Genomic DNA, 26073 nt, shown 5'->3' with positions numbered 1-26073 from the left:
GACTGGGGACACATCCAACGGGGTAAACACACGAGTACGATATGTTGATGTGGACCAATGGTTCGAATGGCTCAAATAAAAAATGAGCTTTAAAGAAAAATGAGGAACTACCTCTAACCTCCACACCGTAGTACGCATCAGAACTGAGCATAAAAATATGCACAGTTGTCCTCACCAGGCATTCAACATCCCCCCGTGGTGACATTTGCCCGTGCGGGAGCATTTGATGCGCCCCCACCTAGCTAGGCATACCACATTCACTTCTTCACCTTTGGGAGAACTTCCAAATGAATAATAAATTTTCTATTTTTGTTAATGGAATAATTTGTTGCCAGAAAGTAGTTTCACGTACGCACATTTTAGCCAACTCGCTTGATGGTAACACAATATGGATGTGCAAAAGTGGAGAGAGAGCTTTCGGTACTTATGGCGCAGTTACCAGGAAGAGGCAAAAGCAGAGGGAGAAATTCTACGAAGAAAAGTACAGACATAACCCTAACAACGTGCCCAAATATTCAAAGGTCAAGAAAGGCAGTAGGGGTGGGTGGATTTATAACCCACTCAAACAAGTGACGAAAAATAATGGCTCGAATTTTATGTATGAACAGAAAGTAGAGGAAGAAGTTAGTACAGAAGAAAGGGAGTGCATAAAACGTCTTATGCAAATGCGTAAAGAGGTTACCAAGGTGGGGGATATTCACTCTTACTGTGGTGGGAAAAATGACGAGGACAGACATCAGATGATCCCATCGAATGTGAACCTCTTCTCTATATGTGACAATTTTATCGATAAAAAGAAAGAAATAATTAACCAAATTGAGAATCCACAGTTTTTTGTCGATACTCATATAAAGAAGCTGACCAACGAGTACACCAATATAAACCATCTCCACGAAGGTTTCAATGAGAATGGCTATGCAAAGGCTCCAGGGTATTTGAAAGATGTCCGCAAGAAGAGGAGGAATGTCTCTGGTGGGGCTCTGTGGGGCAACTGCAAGGTTGTGGAAGATGAGGTGTGCGAAGATAGGGGGGGACCTACCAATCGGATGGAAGTACCCCAAGAGGAGAGGGCGATTGTGTACCCCCCTGAACGATACACATTCGGCGAAGCGTGTCAAAAAGGGGAATCCCGTAGAGAGAACCCCTTTCCGAAGGAGGAACTGGCAACGTATAGTCGCATCAGGCAAGGCAAGCAAAGTAATTTAATAGAAGGCGGAGATACAGAAGCTGTTAAAGAACTAGAACCTCGCCTAGAGAACAATATGACCCACTGCGGGAGTGACATAATTGAAGAAGGTGTACTCCAAAACCCCGAAGATGAGCAAATGTTAAAAACGCTTTACATCGAAGACATATTAAATTACGCAGATGAAGGAGAAGAGATCGATATAAGTTGCCTAGATGTATTTACCACGTTGAGTACAGCAGATAGGAATAGAAAACTGGGGTCTCTTTTTAGCAACAAGGGAGCTTCATTCATTCTTTATAATAACTGCATAATAGCATCCAAGTTTTCTGAGGGTACCTTGCAGGAATATTTCCACACAAGAAATGCTTGCAGTTTATTTGATAAATCATACCAACTAATAATAAGGTTTACTGGAAGAGATTCCATTTACATATGCAACCAGTTCCTATCTAGTGACCTAAACGACGTGAACATCAACGACGTTTGCTACACCTGTGTATTGGACAACAAAGCGTACATAATAGATACGGGTTATGTACTAAAGGGGGAGAACGAAGTCGTGCTGATTTCCTCTGGATACTATAAGAAGGGTCTTTATGAATTTTTAAGTGATTATATTTTATTTTGCAGAGACAGTGGAATGGATGTCCAAATACAAGTCGAGACAAACAAGAGGGTTCTGTCTCTACAGGGGCCACTAAGCAACCTGGTCCTCAACGATGTGCTAGACTATTTTAACTGTGAAAATGCAACTCATGAGAAAAGAGGGGTTAAGTTCCTAAAAAACGTTATAAAGGAGGACACAGAAAAATGCCAAAATAATGGTTTATACTTCCAAAGAGAAGGAAAAGAAAAGGACAATTTTATTAACATCCCTTACATGAGTTTTAAAAAATTGAACATGGTGAAAAATGCAAAGCAGGTGATAAATGTGAGGGAGGAAAATCCCCTCCATGATGAGATGAACAGGTATGAAATTCTCTGCATTCGATGTGGAGACACAGGAGAAGATGGATTCGAATTCGTTGTAGATAATAACATCAGTGATTACTACGTTGAATTATTCTTAAGCCATGTAAAGGTAAAATTAGCGGGAGCATATGCCTTAAATATGTTGAGAATGGAAGCAGGAATTCCCCTTTACGGTATTGACATTTTTAAAAACACAACTCCAATTACTGCATCTCTTGCTTGGACATTAAAATATAAAAAAATTAAAGAGAGAAATATTTTTGGGTATCAAAATTTGCTAAAGGAGTTCAGTGTCAAGTCTAAGTTTCTACGTATTGGAATAATATCTAAGGAGTTGATTTTTAAGACATGCAAAATATTATCCTATCCGTATAAGGAACCCATTGGTTATGTAACCTCCTGCACATGGAGTCCCGTTTATGAAGAGCGAATTGCTCAGGGGTATATCAAAAGGGAATTTGCCAAAAATAACGAAAAGGTTCTCATATCTATACCTACCGACATCCCGCAAGAATTTTCCAAGAAGAAAAAATATAAAATATTAAGGAGCAGATCGGCTCACAAGTTTGCGCTCGCCCAGGTGTGCGCCTTTCCGTTTGTAGAGCATAAGTATTAACCCGGGTTGCAAAGAAAAAGGAGAAAAATATGCCTTGGGAGGCACGCTTACAGGAGGGTGCATGTCGTACGAACCTTGATTCATGTGGAGGGTAACGCAACAGCAGAACCCCTCGAAGTAGGAACCCCACTATATATGTGCAAAACAAGCGTCTACAACGGAGAGGCGTCATACTTCTTTTACTTAATAAATTCATGTACACACATATCTGTGAACACAAGTGCCTGCATATTCATATGCACATATCATTGTACACCAAATTTAATAATGACGCCTCAAAAAAAAAACGATTAAGGGCGTTTTTTCTTTTCCCCTCCCCCCAACTGGGGTAAAGCGCAAGAATGCCTCAATTTTTTTACAGAAAAAAAAAAAAAAAAAAAAAAAAAAGGTGAGCAAGAAATGCTCATGGGCACATAAATATTTGATTTCCCCCCCCGATTTACTGTCCCCCCTGTGAGTGGCGTAATGGTCCGCGTGGTGCACGTTTTACATGTCGTGCTTCCTAACATGCAGCTTAACATTTTCTCCAGTTGATTCAAACTGGAGTAAAAACCCAAATGTGCGCCAACGCGGGAATTCGTGTTTTCACTTCCCATTTTTGTTGCTCGAAAAAAAAAAAAAAAATAATAAAAATACCGTTAACAATTTTACGGTTTTCAAACGACGAATGGGTGTGGTCCTGCCTATATGTTTCTTCTCCGCGACAAGTAAACTTCCAACGTTTAAAAAAACATGGAGTGTGGGGTAGAAGAAACTGTACATCGCATTGTGTACATAATCATAAGTAGACGTATGTGGCATGAACGCATAGTCATACATTATAACACATACCCGCAAAAGTGCGTATAAGTGAAGTACACATGTGTATACCCCTGCGCTAAACATCAAACGAAGAGTGCAATCGTGTGCTTCCGTACGGGCACTGCGTAGGAGAGCTCCGCATATAATTGCAGCTGCGTAGATTCCATGGGAAAGGCGAAAAAATATAAATAAATAAATAATGGAGGCAATAAAAAAAGAACAAATCCAGTCAATCGAATCATTACACACAAAAGGGCACTATCTTTTATATGGGGAAAACACAATTCGCAGATACAGGTACGGTGAGGGTGAAAAACATGCATGCGAATATATGTGCAGACGTGAAGGTGCATAAACGAGAGTGTACGAGAGAGTGTATAAAAGCCGCGTATATATATGGGCAAGTGAAATAAGGGAAATAGAAAATTGGTATATTCGGCCTAAGGGTTTACATGTGATTATGTAATCGCGACGGAGTAAAATAACTTTATATCCGCTTTGCAGCGCCCTACACTCAGCATAAGTGAAAGTTTTGAGCACTAATTTATACAAATGAAGCGTCATACGTGACTGGGGGAATCCATTTGGAGGTAAGGAGCGAACGAATTTTCTCCCTTTTGCGTTCCAACGCGCAAGGGGGAAGGGGAAGAAACAAAAGGAATTTTGTACAAGAGCCGAAGACCGGCCACTGGGGAGATGCTCACCGTGTACATATTATATGCAAATAAACAAACAAATATATACGTATACATATTATGTACACTCGTGCGCATTTATAGGACCTTGTCGTGCACGCTGAATGCGCACATATAGATGCGGAGCAGAGCCAACTTTGCTGGAAGGAGAAGAAAAAAAATAAAAAAATTGATGTCGCATAAAAAAGGGAACAGGCTGATTCTCGCATCGAGGGTAAATAACATGCGCCTCATTTCTGTTGCATGTGAAAATTTGCATGCTTATACTTACATGAGCGTGCGCATTTTACAAAGCCTACAACAAGGAGGTGAATAAAAAAAAAAGCCACGAATTGGTGTTTGGGCGAGAAGAAATTTTTTCAATTTTCTCATACGATCAATGGTTTCCCAAGGAATAGGCGCATGAACGGACGACACAGAACTAAGCGCGAGCGTCAACATGCATTTCGAGGGCGCATCTGTAGAGCCCAAATTGTTGCGTGTTTCATCGTTGTTTTGAAGGAGAATTTCGATGGCCCTTGAAGCATCATTCTCAGGTGCCATTCTTAATCTACATATCAAGAAACGTCCTGTTAATGGTCCCCTGCATTAGGCCTGTTTCCTAACCTCATCGCTAACTCACTTCGGAAGTTTTTTTTTTTTTTTTTTCCTTCCATGCGCCATAAAACATGGGGGAGGCACATTCAAAAAATACCCTGAAGTACGGTTGCCTGAGCGAGGAAGATGTAGAAAAAATACGGAAAAAATTTAACCTAAACAAGAAGGAAATAAACGAGCGGGTCAGAACCTTAGATTTTATATATGTGTATCCGCATATCTTAAGACCCTACATTGCCCTTGTACTTCCCTCCTTACATGAAGTGTTGAGAAGAACAAACAAGAAAAGTGAAAACAGTATGAATAATTATGGATTGAATTATGCCTTAAATATCCTTTTTAACAAAAACAATAAAAAAGTGAAAAATGAAATATCCCTGCAGGATATTATAAATATACTTTCCTATATTCGTACCATCAAAACCAGAGTTCTTGTGAGAATATTATTCAGAACCTTTTTGAAGTACACGATATCGAAGAGTAACAATCGGAGTGTAAATAGCAATAGCCATTCGAACAAATTGAAAAACATGGAAGAGAACGAAGAGGAAGATAATGAAAACGGCATGGAGAGGGTTTCCCTTAAGGAGGATGACAATAAGACTGAACAAATAGAAGACACACCCTCTTGCGCGTTGAAAAGTGGCAGGGCAAAACAACCTAGTGAAGGAATATGTACAAATGAGGATGTAACCCAAGAGGAAGAGGAGGTAGATCAAGATGTAGAGGTAGATTTCCATCAGGATGGTACCTCCTACTTGGGGAATAGTCCACCAAATGAGGAAAATGATGTCGATGCGGATAGGGATGATGAGGACAGCCCAGGGGAAGGAGACCTTGTAGGAAGAGACCGCAACTCTTTCGAGTTTGTCTTCTCAGACTCAAATGTAAACATAATAAATAAAAATAAAAAAAAAGAAAGAAATTACAAATTTATCAATGATAATATTTTTTTTCTCGACAAACATAAGCTGAAGAATCAGTACCCAAGAAACTACATGATGAAAGATTTGATATCCGTGGAGGAAGCTATGCACCATCTGTTCACCTACATTTATATTGAGCAATTGTACATACTATGCTCAAATAGCACTCTTTTTAAGCTATCAAGTAGGAACCCTTTGCAGGAAAATAAAAACAACTTCTTAAAACACTCGACAACCAGTGTCTACGATGATATAGGAGCGATGAAAAGGAAGAACAGTTGGGATATGGCCTATTTCTTTAACGAACTGTTTTATTCCCTCGAGGCAAATTTAGACTTCCGAAATATTATCACCGGATTTAGGCTTTTTGTAAACTCCATCGATAATAACAAGCACTCCATATATTCGCTAGCCATTGAATACATCAGCTCGACCTTCACAGTTTTAAGCGAAAACTATATCAACGCGACGTTTAAGCATTTTATGGACAACGAAAATATCTTCGTGGGAGAATCAAGTGAGAATAAGAGGGACGTGGCAAACGGGGAAAACGGAACAAATGATGACAAAAGAGAAGACGAATTTGAAAATTTGAACGACATGTGCATCAACAGCATAGAACTCATACACACTATATATACAAACATGAAGAAGAGCGAAATAAAAAAAAAAAAAGAACAAAATGAACAAGATGAAAAAAGAAGCAAACTGAATGAAGACAAGTATGCAAAGTCATCTTCCATAGTGGAAATACAAAAAGCAACAAACGACTGGAGAGGATTATTTTTAAATAAAACAAGTAAAATATTAACAGACGAAATTATTTTTACCTTGCGACAGTGCTCCCCATGTTTCATGAACAACGCATGGTTTAGACTCTATGCCTCATGGAAACAAGGCACAAGTTTCAATCGATTTATTAGCTCTCTTTTCTATTATGAGTCCCCAATTGTTATTGTAATTAAGACAAAGGATAATCAAATTTTGGGAGCTGTCTGTACTACTCCCTTGAAGGATTCTCACCTCTTCCAGGGTTCATCCAACGATTTCTTATTTTCAGCCCATCCTGTTTTTAGAATTATAAGGTCAAATCAGTTTGGCACAAATTATGTGTACCTAAATAGCAAAAACTCCTTCTATCCGAAGGGCCTAGGATTTGGAGGAAGAACCGAGTGCTTCCGATTATTTTTGAGTGATGAATTTAAAGAATCCTACTGTACGCAGTCCGATTACACATATAAAAGCGGGCACCTTTACTTCCCCCATTATCAGAAGGAGGGGTGTGTCGGTCGTAGCGATAATAATAAGGAGAGTAGTAATAAGAAGGCTACAACCCCCCATGGTATGAATTCTCGAAACGTTAGTAACACACGTTCGGCGTATGATAATGACGATGACGAAGACGATGATAATGCGGACAAATTCCTTTATAAACTGTCCATCAATGAGGTGGAAGCTTGGGGATGTGGTGATGTGAAGGCACTTGAACAACAGGCCATCATGCAACAGAAGGAGGAGGCGTCTAAGCAGGAGAGGTCAATTGATAAGTCCAAAATTGTACAGAACAGTTTCGACAAGGAGTTTCTGCTGCCAAAGGTTTTCGTTGGGGGGAAGTACGAAGAGCTGTCCCCAGATAAGTAACAAATAGCGATAGCGCCAGGGAAGGCATATCATCCAAGGGCGAAACACGCAAACAGGGAAAGAACCGTCACCTTGAGGGTGCACGCAGTTATCCGTGTTGAGGACGACTGTACATGGGATGGAAATGACCGTCATTTAGCTCTCCCTTTTTGTTGCCGCAAAAAATTGCGCACTTAATTGAAAACCTGTCCGAACTCCCCGCATTGATGATACGCTGCGGATGGCAAAATAAGGGGGGAGGGTATTGAACATTTATGCCTTGTAAGTGGAGTTTGCCTAGGCGGCGCTTCACGAACGGTGCAAACCCGTCGTAGAGGGAGCATACGGGATGAGCACAATCGTGTTCGTAACAAACTGTTTGGGTAAAAAAAATGATCCTCGTTTTATTTCCCATTCTATCACTCGTTCGTCCTTCTTATCTCTTTCCCTTTCCCCCCCCTTTTTTTTTTTTTTTTTTTTTTTTTTTTTGTTCTTTGTTTGGAGGCACGCTGCACGCACGCCACCACTGCCGTGTTGCCAATTCTAATTAGATTAGCACACCGAGTTGAGCGTAAAAGTATGTACACATTGGTGGAAGGAAAACCCTTCCACATAATTAGAAACCTGCTCATATTTGAGGTGCACTCCGCTGTTTATCCGTGCTCTTTAGCCCCACTCGCCTACTTTTTGCTTCTTTTTTTGTTTCATTTCATTCCGTGCACCATGCGCGTTGTACAGGCAAACATGCGTGTGTGCTTACCTGCTTGTGTGAATGTGCCTATGTCTATAATTTGGATATATACTTGTTCGTAAATGCGTACAGCATAATATAAATGGCGACCATTTTTTTTTTTTTCGAGTGGCTAAAATTGCCGCATGGAGTGATTATAGTGCCCTTGCTGGGCGGAGCGACATGAGACATCTCTTTGGAACATACTTTTGCGGCTAAGCGACGAATGGGAATAGGAAACCTCTTCGCACACATTGTGTTGCACCCCGGAAAAGTTGTTGACCCGCTAGGAAGTCTTCCAATTTTTTTTTTTTTTTTGGTTTCCCAATTTGGCTCTTCCCTGGGTTATCCAAGGTAACGTTGCACGATAAGGGTCCACAACGAAGAGGCAAGGCATCTGTCTGGGTGCTTAAATGGCGCAACCAAGTCGATATTTTGGTACAGACAAAAAAAGGGGCCCCCTCCCGCCTCGACCATAACGCATATAAAATGTCAAATAAGCATAAATGCACAAATGAAAAGACATTTCTGCGGATTTGTTTTACTCATTGCCCGTATATTCATCGTTTTATATGTTCACCAAGGGTGCACACCCGATTAGGACATTTCTTAAAAAATTTGTTCCAAGGGTGAGAACAAAACGATAGGGAAAATTTTCCTCACGTGAGTTGACCTATATCTGGCTAGTGGTTGGCTTTTCATTTTCTTCTTCTTCTTCTTATACTTATTCTTATTCTTATACTTTTTTTTTTTTTTTGTAATACTCTGCGTTTTACATTTGTACAAGTACAACGTAGGAAAAATTTACATTTGGTAATTTCTTTAATCAGGCACACAATGCGCGTATGGTGTAGTGTATGTCCAACGCCTGTCAGTTCCGCCATCCTTAGGTAGGCTTCGGGATCGGGAAAATTTGAGCGGGAAAAAAAATTGAAGTCAGCTGAGGCATAGGGCAAGTACCGTTCGAGTCAATTTAAATAAAAATTGAAATGAATGAAGGTAAAAAAAAAAAGGACAAAACTAAGCGTAATGCTTTAAAAAAAAAAAAAAATGTTAACATGGGAAGCAGCATAAAAAAGTATTGTCACGATATTACCAGATGGTTACATAGAGCAACTTTGAAAAAAGCAAAGGTGAAAAAATGAAATTGCCAATTTCCCGGGTACACTACTAGGAAGGAAAGTACCCGAGCCGAGTAGTGCGATTTTCTTTTGAGAGAATGAAAAAAAAAAAAAAAAAAAAAAAAAAAAAAAGCATAAACGGATAAAATAAAGTGTATTGATATTTAAGTGTTTGAGTGTTTATGAGCTTAGCCGTGTATACGCCATGTACACCTTCGCGCGAACGCGAAGCTTAGAGAAGATTAAAACTTATTGTAAATCTGTAAAAATTTGACTGCACCCTCACCCACGCTGTTTGCAATAGCGATGAGGAATTTTCCTCGGCTAAGTTTCAGCGCAGAGGAATTTACAGAGGCGAAGCGCTTATATAAACGCGTGAACGTCTGCACGAACACTGTGAATTGCTTAAATACATTGATTCTTCGTGGAACGTGAAGTTAAATTCGGCTGTGTTGTAACATAGTAGAAGCGGCATTCGCGTCGATCACAGCCCTCCAACCATAACCCTTTACCGTACATTACGTTCGGATGAGGGTAATATACCCATATTTATAAGGTTATCTAGGTGAAACCCCCCTCCCTAAACCCTGTTGAACACGGCACACTATGCTTAGGCATCACCACAGCAGTGTATATACGCATTAGTACCATTGTACAAGTGATAAGAAGCAAGCTATCTGTGACAGAGACGTGTGATATTACCCCCAAAAAGAATCCACGAAAAGGCAGGAACAGTGGCGAAACAGTGCGGAATAGTGTGTAAGAGTCTAACACGCATGTAGACCAGTTACACGTGGGTCACGTAGGAAGAAGGAGTTCCTCAAGAAATCCGGGGTGAAGCAAAATGAAGAGGACCCTGTTGCTTGCCCTAGGCATCCTATCCCTGCTGAACCAGGCAATCGTGGTAAAAGGCGCATCCGTTCTGGGCATAGATTTTGGAAATGAGTACATAAAAGTATCCATTGTGTCACCAGGAAAAGGTTTCAACATTTTATTGAACAACCAAAGTAAGCGAAAAATAACGAATGCAATATCTTTCAGTAGCAAAGTCAGAACCTTCGACGAGGAAGCCAAAATATACAGTGCAAAGCATCCACATCTAACCATCCAAAATGGGAACAACTATTTAGCCTACAATATATTCGATGCATTGAAAAATAAGGAAAATTTTAATGCGGAAAATTATGATGAGAGTAATGAAGATTTTTATGCAGATGTGAATAATTACGAATTTCATCAGGAAGGTGATGCCACTAGTAAATACTTTGATCACGATTATGTGGTAGATCACAAGAGAGGAACCATCAGCTTGAAACTGAAGAATGATATGGTTCTGTCTTCCGAAGAAATTACGGCAAATATATTGGGATACATAAAGAAGCTGGCGTACAATCATCTAAATGTGGATTACAAAACGAAGAGATCCGTAAATGTACATATAGGCTGTGTCATATCCATTCCGTGTAATTACCCACAAAGGAAGAAGGAGGCTCTCCTCAATGCAACAAAAATAGCAGGCCTGGAATTACTAGGGTTAGTCAATGGAGTCACCGCTGCTGCTATACACAATGTGCACGATCTGCCTTTGAATACGACCAAATTAACCATGTACTTGGATGTGGGAAGTAAAAATATCAATGTGGGAATAGGAACAATTAGCCATGTGGAGAAAGATAAAGTGAAAACTAGAAGCGTTAAAATGTATGCATGTGAAGTTATAGAAAACAAATCAGGAAATCAAATCGATGTACTACTAGCTGAGCACTTGAGGAAGAAATTTGAAGAAAAATATAATTTGTCCATTTATGACGATAGGAAAGCCATGCGGAAATTAGTCCTAGCAGCGAATAAAGCAAAATTGTTGCTCAGTGCTAAAAAATCTACAGATGTTTTTATAGAAAGCTTGTATAAGAATAAAAGTTTGAACGAAACAGTGACAAGACAAGAATTCGAGGACCTAATTGAAGAAGTGATCTTAAATTTTAAAGTTCCAATTAATAATGCCCTTAAGAGAGCTTCCTTCGAATTGAAAGATATTGAAGCTTTAGAATTGATTGGTGCTGCATGGAGAGTCCCCAAAGTACTAAATGAAATCACCGCCTTTTTTAATCCCCTAACTGTGGGTATGCACCTCAACAGTGATGAAGCAGTCACCATGGGAAGTCTGTATATTGCCGCCTACAACAGTGCAAATTTTCGTTTGAAAGATTTGAACTACACAGATATTTTGTCAAATGAATATCACATATTAGTTCGAAATGGTGAAGAGGACCAAACATCAGATGATCAAAAAAATCCGAAGGAAATTATTGCCTATAACTCCAGATACCCCCTTACAAAAAGCGTCATATTAAAATATAAGGAAAATGTAAAATTTTCCATTTTGGAAAATGGGAAGGTACTGAATGAATATTCTGTGAACCCTATTGATGAAGCGACGAAGAAGAAGTACGAAAAGTTTGACCATCCGAAGCTGAGCCTAGAATTTCAGCTGGATAAGTTTGGAATTTTGACACTAGAAAATGCATTCCTGATTTATGAGGAGAAGAAGGAGGTAGAAACTAGCGCAGAGAAGTCGGATGAGCAGGAGAAAAAGGAGGAGTCCAATGTGGAAACGAGTGAGGAGACACCTGGTGATGTTAACATCGATGCCACTGGGGAAGGGAAAGCCACCGACAAAGAAGCGACGAAAGAAGAGGCAACGGAAGCAGATGGAAAAAAAACCCAAGTGGTTAAACACTCAGTGAAGGTGACCTATCAGGTCAAAAACATTAAGCCGACCCCCTTGACGAACGAGGAAGTGAGCGCCAAGAAGGACATTTTAAAAAAAATGGACGAGCATGATATTAATATCTTCCTCAAATCGGAGAGAAAAAACAAACTCGAGTCCTTTATTTACGAGTCCAGAAGCAAAATGAAACAGGACATATTCAAACAGGTATGCAAAGAAGATACCCGCACCGAGTACCTAAACAAATTAGAGGAATATGAGGAATGGCTTTACACTGAAAATGACGAACCCCTAGAAAATGTTAGTAACAAAATAAGGGAGCTGGAAGATGTCTACTTTCCCATTAAGGAGAGAGCAGAGGAATTACAGGTAAGGGAAAAACTAATCAAAGACACGAACGCAAAAATTATGGAAATGCAACAGAAAGTGATAGAATATACAGCAGCCAAACCTTGGGCCGAGGAAACCATTAAAGTTGTGAGAGATTCATTGGAGAAAGCAGTAGAATGGTGGAAGGACGCACAGGAAGAACAAAAAAAATTAGATAATTATTCTCCACCATTTTTTAAAGCCAAAGAAGTAGAGATGAAATTTAAATCCATCCATTTGCTAATCAGAAGTTTGGAGAAAATTAAAAAGCCCGCCGAGAAAAAAGAGAAAAAAGAGAAAAAAGGAGACGAAAATGCTGCATCCAGCGCAAAGGATAAAAAAAACAATCCCAACGATGAACAACAGAGCAAGGATGAATCACAGAATGACAACTCAAATGAGAACAAGGGAGATTCGAACGAAGGGCCCGACCAAGAAGCTTCCGAAGCGAAGGATGGCGAACAGAAGGGCGAATCGGGTACAAGCACAAATGAGTCGTCATCTGATAATAATGGGTCCCAGGAGCAAAAGGACGAATTGTAAGGGGTTGGAGAAGCGGGTCGAGAATTCTCCCTAACCTTGTTCCCGTGTCCTTTTTTTTTGAGTGTCGATCGACAGTTTCACGAGCTGAGGAAATGGGAAAAAGAGAATTTCCAAAATTGGCTAATTCGAAAAATAGCCAATTATGTAACACTGTCGTGGCGGCCAAACATTGATCGGACGGTGCGCGATCATTTAGTGCATGGCTGCCTGCTACTGGACCCTGTCATAATTTACTACGCTACACTTTGTCCCATGTGTACATTCACGTCGCTATATTCGCAATGCCATTTTCGCTGTGTTTGCTCCCCATATGACGGTGCACTATGGCTCGCCTCTACGTTCATTGTGACATGCTACTCCCCGAAAAATTTAACTGTGGACATAATTTTCCTATTGCATGGATATTGCGAATGGATTCATTCTTTTATATTATCCCCCTAATTTGCTTATTTCCTCTCTTAGACCCCTTCATTCTTCATTAAATATTATTTATGCATATATATAAACTTTTATTTCTCCTTATTTCATAATCATTGTGTGTTAGCACATTGAAAACGGTAGATCCCTGTAATTTTTAAGGGAACGGAGGAACAACTACATACGATGATAAGCTATATTATTTCTATATTTCCTCTGTTGGTGCTCACTACTTCCCTTTTTCTTGCTTCGTGTAGTGTATAGGGCAGAATATAATGTGGTAGAATCGATCGTTGACCCTTCTGTGGAATCCTCTACAGTGGAAGCATAATCTGCTACTGTTGAATTTTCTGTATAATATTCGGTAGAAGAATCGTACTCCGTCCCAGTTCCTATATCCTCCGTTCTGTTGTCTAAGTTATGTGAGACAAACCTCCCTCTTCCTTCCCATCTATTGCTCCTTCCGCTGCGACCATTAGATGATTTACGTCTTGGGAAGGAAAAAAATAAAGAAATATACTAAATAAAAAAGAAATAAGATAGAATCGTACATAATATATGCGAGTTTTTCCAATTTATGACTTTGTATTCATAGGAGAAGTGCTTGTTATTGGTGTCCCATACACATACAACTGTGCGCCTTTGCACAATACTATATCCATATACAGACCAAGGGAATATATGTTTGTACACTATACTGCCTATAGAGCACATACGGTTGTACGTACCTTGTAGAAAAAAAAAGTAACTAAAACAGACGAAACTGTAAGTAATCCATAAGAAATATTATTGATGATATTCCCAGAAGAATTCGCCCCTTCTGATTCTGATGAACTTGTTTGGGCTTCAGAATCCCCATCAAGTTCAGCTGTGCTCCGTGGTTCTGGAATTATACTATATATCAACTGTGCCACATACCCAGGGCTGCGTTCATCACCATCATCCATTTCAATTTCTGCACAATCGGTCTGATTCTGAGTGCTTCCACAAAACGTCTTCACTTTTGTACAAGTTTCAGCAATTTTGCCTAAATAATTAGTACATCTGCTGCAGCTGACTCTTCCAGAACTCTTCTCCTCCTGCCACATATCCTTGGGAGATAAATTATAATCGGACAATTTTTTCATCAATTTGAACAATTTCTTCCCATTGTCAATTGGCACATCTTTACATTTACCTGCACTTAACATTGATCCTAATGATTGGTGTACTCCTTCCATAATACTATCAAATGATTCTTCATTCTTTAATTGTTTATATATTATGCTTCCGACAGTATAATATAAAAGATGACACGAATCTGTCGTATCGATATTCCAATCATATTTGTCAGATATGCAACACCACAAGGGTAAAATGTCATCTGCCAAATTTCCATCTCCGCTCAGTTCACCTAATTTACTCTTCAGGTCATCCTTGTACATATCCAGGGTCACCTGCATCTTACTGCAACGCAGTTTTCCGCTTCCCCCTTTACTTTCACTCATTTTTTCTGAAAATGCAATATCCTAAAATGGAAATCCATGAATATAATTCGAACAATATACATATATATACCTCCCTGCTGTTGACCGTTGCAGCATGAGTGGCATATATATATATATATCTATGTGCCCGTACAGTACATTTCGGTATTTATTTCCATTACTTCAATAAGAAGGAATAATCCTTCTATTGGTTATATCCTTATTGTTTTTATTTATAGGATATATCTATATATATATACATATATATACATATATATACATATATATACACATATATATATACATATATACATATACATATATATATACATATACATATATACATATATACATATACATACATATACATACATATACATATATATACATATATATACATATATGTACATATGTATATATACCTATATAATGAATTCTACATTAAAAGAAGGGTGCTTCATCCCCCCACGTAAATATCTATGTTCCTACAAAATACGCATCTATGATTATTTCTCCCCCCCTTACTACACTTACTTCGACCTCATACATTTATTAATTTAATAATTATGAAATTACCTCTTCCCTCCTATTTCCTTTAAACATTCTTCTATTCTTTTCTCTTCTGACATTCCTTAAATTCCTTAAAACAATATTTTTCCTAAAATTATTCAACATTTTCCTTAAATTCATCCTTTTCACATTAAAACATCAACTTCTTCACATTAAAAAAATGAATTTCTGTTCCTTAAAATCATAGTTCCTTCTTTTTCTATCCATTTCTAATAAAATTTCATCCTCCCGTTCTTATCAAACACTATTTCTTCCTCCTTCCATTCTTCCTTTTTTTCCGTTCCATCCCTTTCCTTCTTATTACATCCACAACTTTTATTTCTTATCTCATTTATATTTCCTTCATTCTTATTATTACGTCTTTTATTTGTCACTCTATGACGTTCTTCCTAATAATCTCATTAATACAACATCAATAACTTCCATTCATAAAGGAAATAATACATTACTTGTCAATCTTCCCTTTAACCTCATTTTAAATAATGTTCCATAAATTAATAGTCTACCCCTAATTTCCCAGAATTCAGGGTTTAGGGTTTAGGGTTTACGGTTTAGGGTTTAGGTTTTACGGTTTAGGGTTTACGGTTTCAGGGTTCAAGGTTTAGGGTTTCACGGCTTAGGGAATTTGGGGTTCAGGGTTTTGGGTTTAGGGTTTAGGGTTTAGGGTTCAGGTTTTAGGGTTTTGGGGTTTAGGGTTTAGGGTTTAGGGTTCAGGTTTTAGGGTTTTGGGGTTTAGGCTTTAGGGTTTAGGGATTAGTGTTTAGGATTGAGGGATTAGGGTTTAGGGTTCAGGGATTAGGGTTTAGCATTCAAGGATTATGGTTCAGGCTTCAGGGTTTAGGATTTTCAGGGTTTAGTTTTTAGGTTTAGGGTTCAGGGTTTAGGGTTTAGGGTTTAGGGTTCAGGGTCTAGGGTTTAGGGTTTAGGGTTTATGGATTTAGGGTTCAGGGTTTAGGGTTCAGGGTTTAGGGTTTAGGGTTCAGGGTTTAGGGTTCAGTGTTAAGGGTTCAGGGTTTAGGGTTTTAGGGTTTAGGTTTTAGGGTTTTAGGGTTTAGGGTTTAGGGTTCTATGTTTAGGGTTTAGGGTTCTATGTTTAGGGTTCAGGTTTTAGGGTTCTATGTTTAGGGTTTAGGGTTTAGGGTTTAGGGTTCAGTGTTTAGGGTTTAGGGGAGTTAAAAGTTAGATTCCGGGTCTAGGAATTAGGTTTTATGGGTATAGATATAAGTTTCCATTGTGTTAGAAGTCAGATTTCGGGGTTAGCTTTATTTACTATAAGGGGATGGATAGAAGGTAAAACTCCCCGCAGACAATGACCGGATACTACCCACCAAACCGGAGACGTCGTCCAACAGGAAACTACGTGAACCCGACAAAGGAAAACGGATTGCCGCCGTGAAACCGGACGAGGGGAACCTGGAGCTACATTAACTGGGCGTCAGGGGCAAATCGGATACTACACCAACCGCATGGCAGAACTTGATAACCAAAAAAAAAAAAAAAAAAAAAAAAAGGAAAAACAAAATTGAACATATTTCCAAAATTCTCCCTGCTTTTCTTTCATAAATTTATAAAAAAATTATTTTAAAAATTGGGTACAATAATTATTATTACAATTCTAATTTAACAACTGAGTATTTTAACAAATAATTACATGAAGCATACAAATATGCACAAAGGGTAAACATGGTGAAGTGGGGTATGTTTTTGGTCTTGGGGTTAGAAAAAATCAACAGTACAAGGAAAAAAAAAAAAAAAAAAAAAATCGCCATCATAGCTTGCCATGAAATAAGCTCATGAACAAGTGCGACTTCACGTTTTAACCCTTCAATCATGAACATAAAAAAGTAGTGCCTTCCGTGGACTACGATTCCTTATATCAGCTACTTCCATGGAGGCAAGGTTATCCGCATATAAATTGTCAATTTGTTACACCACGGGCTCCTCTTTCCGGTAGATATTATCCCCATTCAGAGTCTTATGATTATCTAAAATGAGAAAAAAAGGAGGAGATATTCAAATGAGGGCACATTCACCGCTTGGCAATGTGCATAAATCGGCAATATACGCAGATGTGCTGCACATCCTATTTCGTTCACGTAGAGATAAGATGATGGCACCCATGGGGAAGAGTAACTTCCCAGTTCTCCCGTTTTTTTTATTTTTCCTTATTACTGATAATGCTTAGGGTTACATTGGGGTGCCCTGGAATTCCACTGGTATTGTACGCATGAAAATAAATTCCACCATTTGGTATGAAACCGGCCGCATGGATGTTAGAAAAATCTGCTCTATGTGATTCGACAATGTCTGCTTCCTTAACATGACTGTTATCCATGGCAATATGAAGAAAACCTAAATGACCCTTGGAGACGTTATTAACCGAAATGATATCCTTCTTGTAAGGAGTATTATTGCAATAGGTTAGCTTCCCCTCATCACAGCTTGTGCTACTTTCAAGGGCAATCTTCGATCCTACTTTGTTTACGCTTCGCCTATTTTGGAACCTTTCGCCGTCGTCCTGACATTTGTCATTTCTGTTATTCAGTCTTTTCCCATTTTTTACCTTCCTGATGTTATTATCGCCCGATCTGTCATTCTGATTTTTGTTTATTTCATTAGTCACTTTCTTGTCATTCTTCCTAATCCTGGGGTTGATCTTCTTATGCATCTGGGAGCGATAACACGAGTGTGTCTCTTGTGTATACTCGTGCGTATCGTTCACACTCTTTCCGCCGCTCCCCCTGTTGCAGTGGATATTGCTTCCACTGTTGATATATCTATTTTTCTTTGAAAATAAATCCTTTCTTGTCTTGGAAAGGGTACATCCATTTTGGTCCACAACGTTCCTGCCCTGTGAGTATCCGTCCAGTTGGCTTGTTTGCATTGCTTGAACCATGTCGCCCAATGCGTAGTTGCACCCTCCGCAGAAATCTTCCTTCCCCCCGCCGCTTCGAACCACATCCTCACTGTAAGGTTCCTTCAAATGGAATTTATAATCACCTGTGATGTTATTATTTTCATAACGAAACTGAATTCCGACATTGCTGCTATTATCATCGGTTGGCCTTTGTTCTCCATTCCCAGCCTTCAGGCATCCATTAATGTATGTCCCATAGTTCCGACTAGCCTCAACTATGCAGTCAGTTCGTTCTTCGCCCTTATCGTCCTTATGAATCCTATTCTGTTGGTTCTTGTTGCCAGTATAATTACTTCCACTACAGACGCCCTTAACACTGTTCCCGGTGTTCATAAAAAAGACACCCGAGCCCGTCACGTACTTGTTATTGAACGCAACAGGTATGTTAAAGTAAGTCGGACATGCACCCATGCTACAGTTATTTAAAAGAAAATCTGCCTTAACATTTCCACTTCGCATGACCGTACCCTGAGTATGATAGCTAAATTTGTTACTTCCGCAGTTGACTCTGCTCAAATGGTTAGGGGAGGTGTTCCCATGGACACTAAATTTTTCATTAAAGTGGGCAACGTTGTAAACTCCGTACATGCCGTTGTAGTAGTCCAGGCGATGGGGGTATTGTTTCAGGTGCAACGTGTCTCCGATACCGCTGTTCCCAACGAGGGTGTCTGCCTCGGCGTTTCCATTGTTACCCCCCCCGCTGCTGCTTTGATCGTTGCCGGAATTTCCCACATGGCACCCCCTGTTGTAACTTCCCTTGACACAGCCAAACTTGTAATCCTCCTCGTTCCCGTCGTAAAACACTTCGTTATAAGGGGATTCCTCATTGTAGGGCTCCTTTCTGCAGTAGTAATTATTCCTCCCCCTGCCGGGAGAAGGGGAATCCAAAGTTGTGGTTAGTGACAGTTGCCCACATATTCTATGTTCCGAAATTCCCCGTGGAGATGAGCTATTCTCCAAAAAATCACTTTCTGCATATTTCGACAAACTGCATTTTTCATTATAGTAAGTAGCTTCCGCATGGGCCCTTGCCCCATCTACACATCCACTATTATATGGGTTCATGCAATAATTATTCTTGTTACTGTAGTCTATATACTGCTGTCGTATGGTCTCCACATGGCTGTTATTTACAGACCTTCTTAATTTTTTATTATGTGTATTTTTTCTTTTTAAATTACTTAGGATAACACTTTTTCTCTGCAAATTTCCTTTTTTCATTTTGTTCTTCAGAGAAAATTCTTTTCCTTCCGATGTGATCGTTGAATCATTGCTGCCGCTGTGCATTGGGGGTTGTGTCTTCAGGGCGTCTACTCCGTTCTGCATTACACCACTACTATCATTAGCGCGGCGACTACTTTTGTTTAATTTATCTTCATTCACAATGCTATTCAGTCGATTGTCACCCAAGTCATGAACAAAAAAAGAATTTTTTCCAACAAATTCAGGTAGCAGGTCACTTTCAAAATTTACAGAGCAATTGTTCAAGTTGATAAGGCTTGGAAAAACGTTTACACAGGAATTATAAATAGAACCATTATTTGGTTTGTTTACTTCGTTTAAAAAATTATGGGGTGTACGTGCACCACTACTACAACTGCTACTACTACTACTATTACCTGCTTCTTTGCCATTACTTTGGATGGGTACGCTGTTAAGATATTTTCTACTTTCTATATAAGCTTCCCCCACATATGCGTTGTTATGGTTCACTCTTCCGTCCGAACCGTTATACATGACGTTGACAACATTGCAATCGTTCTTACCCTTGATGGGGTAGACCGATTGGACAAAGGAGCATACCTTAGAATCCTCATTATGGTAGCCGTTATTCATTACTGCATCTTGATTCTTTTCCAAACGCGTGCTGGAGTTTGATTTGAGCATATCATTAACAGTTCCGCTGTTTATGTGGTAGTCCACCTGCTGAGGGGTCTTCGACTCGTTGTGAAAAAAGTAGTTATCTTCGATACATACTTCTGTACATTTCCCCATGTTGCTTCGACACGGGTAGCTCCTGCTCTGGTAACTACCACCATTGTCGCTAGCACTATGGAAGAAACTTACGTTGTCGAACTTACTCGTCACCACTGGTACGGTACCTTTGCAATTGTCGTATACATTCTCACAGTTCCTGTTTATGTAGACTCCCTGCACAGGCATGTTTACACAATAAGTTCCGACTTCATTTTTGTTGGCTCTGACTCGGTCGCCACGGATATCCCCCATACGTTCTTCATTTTCTACAATTTGATTATAACTGGTACTATTGCACATTTCGATGTTCCGCGTGGGGGTGCTAGTTTCAATCCCGTTGGAGATATTTCCATGGTAGTTAACATTTCCGCCTTGATTGGAATCATTGTTGTCAGCGATGCTATCGTTACTGCTCTGATTGCTATTTTTTCTTCCATGTTCATTTCCCCTTCCGTCATTTCCGTTGCTGTTTCCACCGGTGGATCCCCCTCCACTGGTGCCACCACTGTTCCCACCGCTACTTCCAGTGTTGTTCGTACCGCTTCCGTTTTCGTCATCGTCATCATCATCCTCTTGATTATGTACGCTCATGTCATCACCCTCATCATCGTTACTGTTGTCACCGTTGTCGTCATCATCAACAACATCATCATCATCGTTGTTATTATTACCGTTGTCGTGGCCGTTATTATTTGCGTCGTTCTCGTCCCCGTCGCTCTGGACCCTATGCCCTACGCTGCAGGCTCTCTCCTCGTCATTGCCAGGGTTCATCGGGTGGTTATTCTGTGCCCCCATTTCGGATGCAAGTTGGAGGCCCATGTGAACATCCATCTGCAAGTCCATTTGTACACCCATCTGTAGACCCATTGGTATGCCCATCTGCACTCCCATGTGCTCACCAATCATTCCACCATTGTTATTGCTCTCACCCCCGTGAAGATTGCTCTCTTCTATATTGATGTTATTCCCTCCGGCACAGTCCATCTGAGTGACATTTTGCTGATTGCCATTCCTGTTGTCAACCAAATTGTAGCAGTTTCTTATGCCGAAAATTCTATACTCATTTTGATAATTCAGTAGGGACATTAAGTTGTCAACACGATAGGAGGAATAGGAATTCTGTATGGAGTTGGTAGAGTTGGTGAGGTCTACATAATGGTTGGTCTCAATGTTATTTCTGTTAGCTTCTTCCAAATTAGGATTACTAATTTGCGGGGTGTTAACATTATTCTTATCATTCGCTGGAGGTAATTCGTTAGTTTCTATTACTTCCTTGTTTTCAATAATATCTATCGTTCCACTTTTGTAGGGAATTTCTTCATCGACTCGAAAATTGACAACGCTTCGCCCTACTTGAAGTGACATGGTATCTTTGGGACATATTTCCCTTGCTTTCCTCAATGCAACTAGCGTTCCAAATTTAGAGTTGTGATCCTCCAATTTGAATAATCCTTTTTCATATTTAATAGTAGCGTGGTATCTTGAAATGGAGACGTCTGGAATTCTTACATCTGATTCATGTCCCCTTCCTAATTTCAGATATTTCTTATCTGCAAAACTGATTAGGTGTACTCCTTTGCTTGTTTGTCCTATAATATTGTCCAGCACAATTAATGGAGTCTTTAAATTCGGAATTTTGACTAGTTGTACTAGTTCATCATTTTGTTTGATACTTTTTGGATATTTTGTTTTACACAATTCACAGCATATATCTTTGATAAAAACTGAGCCGGAAAATAATTGATCATTCAGGTTTAATCTTCCATTTATCCATTTTCTTAAACACATGAGGTGTGCATACTTTATGGAACCTTTGCAATCACATGGGCATATCAGAGGGTCATTTTCTTGGTTCCCTTCTATTAAACAAATTCTACATTGGATATTTGAGGAGTCTAAAATTGATTCACATTTCTTAGAGGGAGAATCGTCTAATTTTAGCGAGTTTAATGTATCCACGGAATCAATAAATTGCCTTACTTTTAATCTGAATCTTCCTAATTTTATTATGTCATTTTCGTGTAATGCGTATGATTTGTCAGGTAAGTCCTTCACAATGATCCACAGCTTCTTCACATTGTACTGGTTGTTTAGCGAGTGTTCTGCGGGCGTTATAACGTATTTGTCCGTACCTTTTTATTTAGGGGGAAAAAAAAAAAAAAAAAAAATTAATATCGTCATGGTCAGTCAAGAAAAGGATCTGCAGAGAGCATCAACCCTTTTCGTGCACGGGAAACGTAAACACATACAACATATAAATATGGAAATGCACAAATTGTCCTGTAGACCTATTCTTACCTTCCTCTGGCCGCACCGACAACAGATAATCCTGCGCCGTGTTGGGCAAACAGTGGGGATTATCAGCTACACATGATACTTGCGCCTTCGAACGAAAAAGTTTAATTGGAGTTGAAATTAAAAAACTTTTTTTGTTAACTTGCTGCGCTTCATAATCAAACAGATCATGGCTATCTCTCGTCCAAGTTTTGGTTTCAACTCTTAACCTGCGGGGGAAGAAAAAAATAAAAATAATAACATAAGCCAAATTATGTAATTTTTTCGTGCAGGTGAGAAAAACACTGTTATAGAGGTTGCAGGAGGAAATAATCATGTAAAAGTGGTGTATCCTCAATTAAAAACACAACTATTGCTTAACTACGTCACGATGTACGCATATTATTTAATTAGTACATCACTCTAATTGCCTTTTTTTTTTTTTTTTTTCTCGCTCTACAAGGTGAAGTACACAATAGAAAGATAAAAAAAAAATTCTCCATTTGCACACAAAATGTGCAAACAAGCGGCTGTACAAAAGAGCATAAAAAAAATATGCGCAACGAAATGAGGCGGTGTAACACACGCCAGAGAACATTTTGCGAAGAAACACATTCACAGCGGACAACCTCCTGTAACGCTCATGCCAACGCCGCCATACACTTTGTATCAGCAAACGCGTGTGCAAAAATGCTCTCTACATGTAAGTATTACATTTTTCCTTATGTGTTAATGAATAATTTTGAAATATTTAGGAGGCCACAAAAAAAAAAAAAAAAAATTTCCTAGGGATCCATATATATAAACTGGCTATTCAGAAATTGGAATTTTTTTCTTTTTCCCTTTTTTCGATTATACTGGAATGGAAATTGCAAATTCTGGAAATTTGCAAAACTTTCATTCGTCAATTTAGTTATAAATTATTTCTGCAAATTATCAACAAGGTGTTTGTTCTTTTCTTTGAGGGGGCTTCAACTTATTTTTATTATATTTTTTTTTTCACAATTTTTGTGTTATTTCCCGACTCTGTGATTTCGTTATGCGCTAAGAATAATGAAAAAATATATATATATATATGGCTGTATTATCGACTGTACGTTTGGCCTATATACGTGTGGACGTGTGGGAGAAGCCTGGAAACTGAGGACTGCCTTTGCATGCGGTGAAATTGCAGGGGAAGGAACAAAAAGTTTAACTGCTAGAGGAACTGCTAATATTTTATGGAAATATGCATAGACGATTATTTTTTTGCTACCCCTGTTTGTGTACGAATTTATCATTTAAAAAAATGGGTGGGGCTAATTATCATGCGAAAATCATACTTAGACGTATAGTCATATAAACAAAAAAAAAAAAAAAAAAAAAAAAACGAACTCAATGAATGAGGAAAGGTGAACAAAAAATAAAGATAAAATTGTGTATTTCTACAAATTTTTGTGTACATGGAATTGGGAGATGCATTCAACATATATCCTTTGAAACAAAATTTACTCGAAATGGAAAAGTACATGGAAATATACAAACTGTGTTATCCTTTGAGAAAATGGTTAAGGGGAAAAAATATAAGGAAATAACCAAATGGAAAAATAAGAAAAAAAAAAATACATAAACGTGGACGCAAACTTGTACTTAGCGTAAGAGCAAACGTGTGTACTTAAGCTTAAGCGCATAATTAGGCATCAAATACGAAAAAGAAAAAACTACGAAATCAGCAATTTGCGAAACATTCCTGTGAAAATATTCGTTTTTACAGTAAACATGTGTACTTCTGTGAACGGAAAGTTTATCTTTTCCAATTTTCATACACAGCATTCACTATATTTCTATTTTATGTATCACAAAATAATATTTTGTCATAATCATTGACGATTCTCCAAATATGCTTGCTATTTTCGTAACGTAACGTTATGTATTATTTAAAGAAAAATTTGCACATACATGTATGGATTGGCAAGTGTATTAGTATACGAGTAGTTACGCATCGGTTACGCGTTACCGTGCATGTTAGTATGTTCCACATCGCCGCACGTTAACCTAACCAAAAAGTGACAAAAAAAAAAAAAAAATAATAATAATAAAGGGCAAATTGCGTAACTGTACACGAGAAAAAATGGGGAAAACAAGGCTATAATGGAACATTCTTAAATTGGAAAAAGGGAGCAAAAAAAAAAAAAGGGGGAACAAATGGTGTAAGACGCACCTCTTGATAAAACAAGGAAAAAAGTGCAAAAAAATGGAAAAAAGGGAAAAAGAAGGAAGAAGGGTCACCCAAGGAAAAACATGTTATATGTCCCGATGTACACGGACATACGCGCTCTTATACGTATGGGCATACGCACCTTGTCAAGGATATTTGCGCACGCACGTGTGCTTGTACGTAGGCTTACTTTATACACCCTCGTGCATGTTACGCATGTTCACGCAAAATCACGCACGTTTTCACGTGTTTACACCTGTTCGTACGCGTATATGCTAATGAGCAAGCACTCCTCTGTAGGCATACGTGCGCGGCAGTTGCCAATTGTATGAATGGAAAAAAAGGATAAACAAATAGGAAAAATATAGGAAAACAATAGGGAAACCGGCGCCAAACAAACGACTCATGAAAATGCTAACAAGGGAGCAAAAGCAGACAAAAAAAAAATTATGCGCGCACGCAAGCTACGAAATTAGCATTGACATGAAGGCGAATTAAGCACAGTTGCATGCTGCTATGTTAAGCGGCACCAGAAGAGCAGTGACCTACTACACTGTATATATTACTAAAAAAAAAAAAACAAAAAAAAAAAACATAAGTTTCTACATAAATCAGCGTGAAAAGCAATGTCACTTGGCATTATAGCGACATGCAGATTGCTGAACATTTCGACAAATTATTTATTTTACGTAGTATTTACACAATTTATTAGTTGCTACTCATTTATTGTTAAAGCAAATGCGAACGTGAAGATGGACGTATAATTACACAAATAAACACGGCGGTAGTTATTTACAAAATTGGCACAGAAAAAAAAGAATATACAACTGAGCAGAAGAAATTAGCTAAATGAGTTACATTTTTTTTTTTTTTTTTTTTTCCTTTTAATTCCTCTTCAATGTAAGATGATTGTTGCGTTGTTTTCTTTAAATATACAAATGCAGGTTGATGTATTCATATGTTTCAAAAGGTGCGGCGTGAAACTGCAACTAATAACAAATGGGTGCACATGTTAACAGGGACATTGCACGGGTGTGTTCATGTGGAAGATGAGTGTGGATGTGTTGACACATGCCTTTGCAAATGCGTTAGCAAGTACGTTTGCACATATGCATTTCTGCAGCACCCAATAGGCAAATATCGCGCGAGTGTGTACACGCAAATATATTTATGCGCTCATATAAACATATATGTATACAGATATATATACACACATATATATGTATATGTTTACACTTACACATTCACTGGCTATACACTTCTGTGTACACATCGGCGGGCAAATGGGTGTTTGCTTCTTTCCTGTGCGAATGTTAATATCAGTTCTTATCTAACAGTTTAGGTT

At 38.8% G+C, this 26073-nt stretch overlaps 5 protein-coding genes across 5 annotated transcripts; 3 read left to right on the top strand and 2 right to left on the bottom strand.

Moving 5' to 3' along the window:
• Positions 1 to 287: 287 nt before the first annotated feature.
• PKNH_1257400 (aminomethyltransferase, putative) lies at positions 288 to 2777 on the top strand (the record flags this gene model as incomplete). Its single annotated transcript, XM_002259879.1, has 1 exon — positions 288 to 2777. The coding sequence occupies one exon, from the start codon at positions 288 to 290 to the stop codon at positions 2775 to 2777; it is 2490 nt and encodes an 829-aa protein (XP_002259915.1).
• Positions 2778 to 4941: 2164 nt separating this feature from the next.
• PKNH_1257300 (TLD domain-containing protein, putative) lies at positions 4942 to 7437 on the top strand (the record flags this gene model as incomplete). Its single annotated transcript, XM_002259878.1, has 1 exon — positions 4942 to 7437. One exon carries the CDS (start codon positions 4942 to 4944, stop codon positions 7435 to 7437), a length of 2496 nt encoding a protein of 831 aa, XP_002259914.1.
• Positions 7438 to 10111: 2674 nt separating this feature from the next.
• PKNH_1257200 (endoplasmic reticulum chaperone GRP170, putative) lies at positions 10112 to 12910 on the top strand (the record flags this gene model as incomplete). The annotated part of the gene is made up of 1 exon (XM_002259877.1): positions 10112 to 12910. One exon carries the CDS (start codon positions 10112 to 10114, stop codon positions 12908 to 12910), a length of 2799 nt encoding a protein of 932 aa, XP_002259913.1.
• Positions 12911 to 13504: 594 nt separating this feature from the next.
• On the bottom strand, positions 13505 to 15254 carry PKNH_1257100 (KIR protein; the record flags this gene model as incomplete). The annotated part of the gene is made up of 3 exons (XM_002259876.1): positions 13505 to 13846; positions 14056 to 14835; positions 15234 to 15254. 3 exons carry the CDS (start codon positions 15252 to 15254, stop codon positions 13505 to 13507), a joined length of 1143 nt encoding a protein of 380 aa, XP_002259912.1.
• A 2035-nt stretch (positions 15255 to 17289) lies between these two features.
• On the bottom strand, positions 17290 to 23247 carry PKNH_1257000 (zinc finger protein, putative; the record flags this gene model as incomplete). Its single annotated transcript, XM_002259875.2, has 4 exons — positions 17290 to 17348; positions 17536 to 22389; positions 22556 to 22761; positions 23246 to 23247. Coding segments are annotated over 4 exons (5121 nt in total).
• Between the last annotated feature and the right edge of the window lie 2826 nt (positions 23248 to 26073).

Source organism: Plasmodium knowlesi (genome assembly GCF_000006355.2).
Source record: "Plasmodium knowlesi strain H genome assembly, chromosome: 12".
NCBI classification, from domain to species: Eukaryota; Apicomplexa; class Aconoidasida; order Haemosporida; family Plasmodiidae; genus Plasmodium; species Plasmodium knowlesi.
This window is presented reverse-complemented; position numbering and strand designations above follow the sequence as displayed.